The sequence below is a fragment of the Apteryx rowi genome, unplaced genomic scaffold (assembly GCF_003343035.1).
Source record: "Apteryx rowi isolate R43461 unplaced genomic scaffold, aptRow1 scaffold_626, whole genome shotgun sequence".
NCBI lineage: Eukaryota > Metazoa > Chordata > Aves > Apterygiformes > Apterygidae > Apteryx > Apteryx rowi.
In genome coordinates, this window is record NW_020450901.1 from 277,039 (window position 1) to 281,487 (window position 4,449).

Genomic DNA, 4,449 nt, shown 5'->3' on the forward strand with positions numbered 1-4,449 from the left:
TCCCGGTGGGTCCCACCTGCGCTGGGGGGTGCTGGGCGCCGGCACGGGGCTCCACTGCCTCCGGGAGGCCGGTGGGAGCCCAGGGCTTCGGCAGCGGCAGGGGCGGCAGGGGACTGCTGGGACGGCCCCGTTGGCATCCCCAGCAGCTGCCTCTTGCGCAGGGTCACCCACGCGCCGGTGCCCGTGCCGCTGGGGTGGAGGAGCCACCCAGGGCCTGTAGGAAGCCAGTGCCCCGCGCTGCCCCCCATGCGGGTCGCAGCCCTGCGGAGGGATGTCCCCACCAAGCCTCCTCGGCCTCCTGCTGCTGCTGCTCCGCTGCCAGGTAAGGCCGGGCCCTCCCAGACCTCCTGCCCTGCTCCCAGCCCGCTCCCTGCCCCGAACCGCCTGGCGCAGGGCCGGGAGGGCACCGAGCTGCTGCCGAGCTGCCCCTGCCCGCTGCAGCCCCTCGCCACGCTGTGCCACGCTGCACAGCGGCTGTTCCCCTGCCGGCCTGCCTGCGCCCTGCCAGCCCCACGGCACGGTGCAGCACGGCATGGCATGGCACAGCACTGCATGGCACGGTGCAGCACTGCACGGCATGGTGCAGCACATCATGGCGTGGTGCGGTGCAGCACGGCACAGCACGGCACGGCTGCCCACACTGTCCCACAGCTGTCCCTGAGCCCAGCRGGTGGTGGGCACCCGCCCCTGCCCAGCGCCCCGTCCCCATGGCAGGCCGGGCACAGGATGACGCTCCGCCATGCCCCCAGGGCCCCTCTGCCCAGATCACGGATTTCCTCTTCGAGAGCTGGAAGGCGTACAGCGAGGAGTGCCAGCGCAACATGAGCCGGCTGCCGGCGCCTACAGGTGAGTGTGGCCCCGGGGGCCCCGCGCGGCCGGGACGTCTGGGCAGGACGTGGGGAGATGCGCGGAGTTGGGTGCCGGCGCGGGTGGCCCTGCCACGGCCTCCCTCGGCTGCTGCCAGCAGAGCTCGTCTGTAACCGGACGTTCGACAAGTTCTCCTGCTGGCCCGACGCGCTGCCCAACACCACCGTCAACGTCTCCTGCCCCTGGTTCCTGCCCTGGTACCGTAAAGGTAATGGCAGGCTGGGCCGGGGACGGGGTCCATGCCTGCATCTGCGCTAGAGGGGGATGCACAAGTGTGTGCATGGAGATGCACGTGTGTGCATGCACAAGCGTGTGCATGGGTAAACATGTGCACAGGTAAACATGTGCACATGTACATATGTGTGCATGCACAAGCATGTGAGCAGTGCACGTGTGTGCATGTACATGTGTGTGCATGGGGGGGGGGTGCATGTGTGTGCATGCACAAGCATGTGCATGGGGGTGCACGTGCACGTGTGCTGCTTGGGGCAGTGGTCCCCGCACGGCCAGGCAGTGACCGCTGGTGCCGGCGCCTCCCCGCTCCGCTGGCAGTGAAGCACAGGCACGTCTTCAAGACCTGCGGGCCGGACGGGCAGTGGGTGACGGGCCCCAGCGGGCAGTCCCTGCGCGATGCCACGCAGTGCCAGATCGACACCAAGGACCTGGAGGCGCAGGTGGGCCAGGGCGAGCGCGGGGCGGAGGGGCCAGCGCAGGGGCCCCTCATGCCGGGTCCAGACCGGCTCCCGGCCCCTCACCTCTTGCTTGCTCCAGGAGAGGTTCGCCAAGACCTACGGCAGCTTCAAGGTCATGTACACGGTGGGCTACTCGGTGTCGCTGTGCGCGCTGCTCCTCGCCCTGGCCGTGCTGCTGGGCTTCAGGTACGGCCGGGGCTGGGTGGGACGGGGCGGGTGGGATGGGGTGGACGAGATGGGATGGGCAGGATGGGGCAGGTGGGATGGGGTGGACGGGATGGGATGGATGGGATGGGGCAGGTGGGATGGGGTGGACGGGATGGGATGGATGGGATGGGGCAGGTGGGATGGAGTGGACGGGATGGGCAGGATGGGGCAGGTGAGATGGGGTGGACAGGATGGGGCAGGTGGGATGGGGTGGACAGGGCTGGCCGGGTGGACGGGGCAGATGGCCGGGCGCTGGGGCGGGCACGCGGTCACAGCGCTCCCTCTCCGCAGCAAGCTGCACTGCATGAGGAACTACATCCACATGAACCTCTTCGCCTCCTTCATCCTGAAGGGCGTCTCCGTGCTGGTCATCGATGCCCTGCTCAAGACCCACTACAGCGACAAGATCGACGACTACAACGTGGGCATCTGGCTGAGCGACGAGGTGAGCCGGAGCCGGGGCCGGGGCTGGGCTGTGCTGTGCCAGCGTCGCCAGAGCCTGACCCTGCGCTACCGCAGGCTGCCGCCGGCTGCCGGGCCGCCACCGTCTTCATGCAGTACGGCATCGTGGCCAACTACTGCTGGCTGCTGGTTGAGGGCATCTACCTGCACAACCTTCTGGTGGTGGCCGTCTTCTCCGAGCGCAGCTACTTCACCCTCTACCTGTGCATCGGCTGGGGTGAGTGCGGCACCCAGCCCCACCATGGCTGCTGGCGCCCAAGCAGGGCTGCCGGCGCCTCACCGCCCTCGCTGCCTCCCCAGGTGCCCCCATGCTCTTCCTCATCCCATGGGTCGTCGTCAAATTCCTCTTTGAAAACATCCAGTGAGTACCGGGCTGCGCGGCTGGGGTGCGGGGTGGGTGCAGGAGCGCAGTGCAGGAACGTGGTGCAGGACCACGGCACACCGCCAGCCTCACCGGCGTCAGCCCGGCCAGGCACCGCGCTGGTCCCGGGGCTGCCCTGCAGCCGGGTGGTCCCAGCCCCTCTGCCCCTGCAGGTGCTGGAGCACCAACAACAACATGGGCTTCTGGTGGATCCTCCGCTTCCCCGTGTTCCTGGCCATCCTGGTGAGTCCTGCTGCCCCGCGCAGCTGGGGCTGGCGCACCCTGCCCTCCTCCTGCCGCCCCTCACTGCCTCGCTCCCTTCCAGATCAACTTCTTCATCTTCATCCGCATCATCCAGATCCTCATCTCCAAGCTCCGGGCACACCAGATGCGCTACACCGACTACAAGTTCCGGTGTGTGGCTGTGCACCGTGCAGGGGTGTGCGTGCTGCATGGTGCAAGGGTGCACATGGTGCGTGCATGTGCCCAGTGAATGGGTGTGCATGTGTGTGAGTGGTGCATGGGTGTGCGTGTGCCCAATGCATGGGTGTGCATGGTGCATGCATGTGCATGGTGCATGGGTGTGCGTGTGCCCAGTGCATGGGTGTGCGTGGTGCCTGTGCACAGGCAGGCACAGTGCATGCCTGCACATGTGTGTGCACAGCCCCGTGCCCGGGTGCTGACAGCCCCTCTCGCGGGCAGGCTGGCCAAGTCCACACTGACGCTGATCCCGCTGCTGGGCATCCACGAGGTGGTGTTCGCCTTTATCACGGACGAGCACGCCCAGGGCACCCTGCGCTACGTCAAGCTCTTCTTCGACCTCTTCCTCAGCTCCTTCCAGGTGAGCCGGGCCCCGCACCAGAGCAGGCCCGCGCAGCAGCCGTGCCAGAGCTGTGCCAGGGTCAGGGCTGGCCACACGCCCTCACTCCTCTGCTCTCCCCGCAGGGGATGCTGGTGGCTGTTCTCTACTGCTTCGTCAACAAGGAGGTGAGTGCGTGGGGCCGCGGCGCAGGGCTCACCGTGGGGCCGCGGCGCAGGGCTCACCGTGGGGCTCGCTGCGGGCTCACTGCGGCCATGCGCAGGTGCAGGCAGAGCTGCTGAAGCGGTGGCAGCGCTGGAAGCTGGGGAAGGACCTGGCCGAGGAGTACAAGCACACCTACAGCCACGCGCCCAGCGCCCGCAACGGCGCCGGCGCCGCCAGCGAGAAGCACAAGCTGGTGAGCGGCTGCGGCAACGGGCTGGGGCGCAGCCCAGCCGCCGCACACCCCGACACCCTCTACCTCGAGCGCCCCAGCCGCAGCGCTGCCGCTGAGCACCTGGCCCTGGGCAGCCAGCACCACTGCTACGAGTTCCCCAAGACCACGGCGGAGAGCAACTTCTGAGCCGGACCCGGCGGGCGGCCCCTGCTTCCTCCCTYGTCCTCCTCCTCCATCCCCAGCGGGGTGCTGCATGGACGGGCATGCTGCGCAGTGTGGACGTGCACAGGATGGCAGAGGTGTGGGACGGTGGATGTACATGGGATGACAGATGTGCACGGGACAATGGAGGTGCAGGATGATGGACGTGCGCAGGACAACAGATATGCATGGAATGACAGATGTGCACAGGACAGTGGATGTGCACAGGACGATGGATGTGCACAGGATGATGGAGGTGCAGGACGATGGACGTGCACGGGACGATGGACGTGCGCAGGATGATGGAGGTGCAGGATGATGGACGTGCACGGGACAATGGACGTGCACAGGATGATGGAGGTGCAGGATGATGGACGTGCACGGGGCGGTGGACGTGCACGGGACGATGGACGTGCACAGGGCGGCAGGGGTGAGGCACGCCTGGGGAGGGGGCCGGAGCTGG

At 67.9% G+C, this 4,449-nt stretch overlaps 1 protein-coding gene across 1 annotated transcript; it reads left to right on the forward strand.

Annotated features, from left to right (window-relative positions):
- Positions 1-271: 271 nt before the first annotated feature.
- GCGR (glucagon receptor) lies at positions 272-4,286 on the forward strand. The gene is made up of 13 exons (XM_026084112.1): positions 272-322; positions 750-846; positions 968-1,075; positions 1,420-1,541; positions 1,639-1,745; positions 2,058-2,211; positions 2,286-2,445; positions 2,529-2,589; positions 2,763-2,832; positions 2,915-3,003; positions 3,292-3,430; positions 3,535-3,576; positions 3,672-4,286. The coding sequence occupies exons 1-13, from the start codon at positions 272-274 to the stop codon at positions 3,969-3,971; spliced, it is 1,500 nt and encodes a 499-aa protein (XP_025939897.1). The 3' UTR covers positions 3,972-4,286.
- Positions 4,287-4,449: the final 163 nt, after the last annotated feature.

What these genes read in the sequence shown, in the direction of transcription:
- GCGR (XM_026084112.1), top strand. Translation starts at nt 272, where the DNA reads ATGTCCCCACCAAGCCTCCTCGGCCTCCTGCTGCTGCTGCTCCGCTGC. An exon ending in CCGGCTGCCGGCGCCTACAG is followed by an intron (nt 847 to 967) that starts GTGAGTGTGGCC and finishes TGCTGCCAGCAG; the next exon opens with AGCTCGTCTGTAACCGGACG. An exon ending in CCTGCCCTGGTACCGTAAAG is followed by an intron (nt 1,076 to 1,419) that starts GTAATGGCAGGC and finishes CTCCGCTGGCAG; the next exon opens with TGAAGCACAGGCACGTCTTC.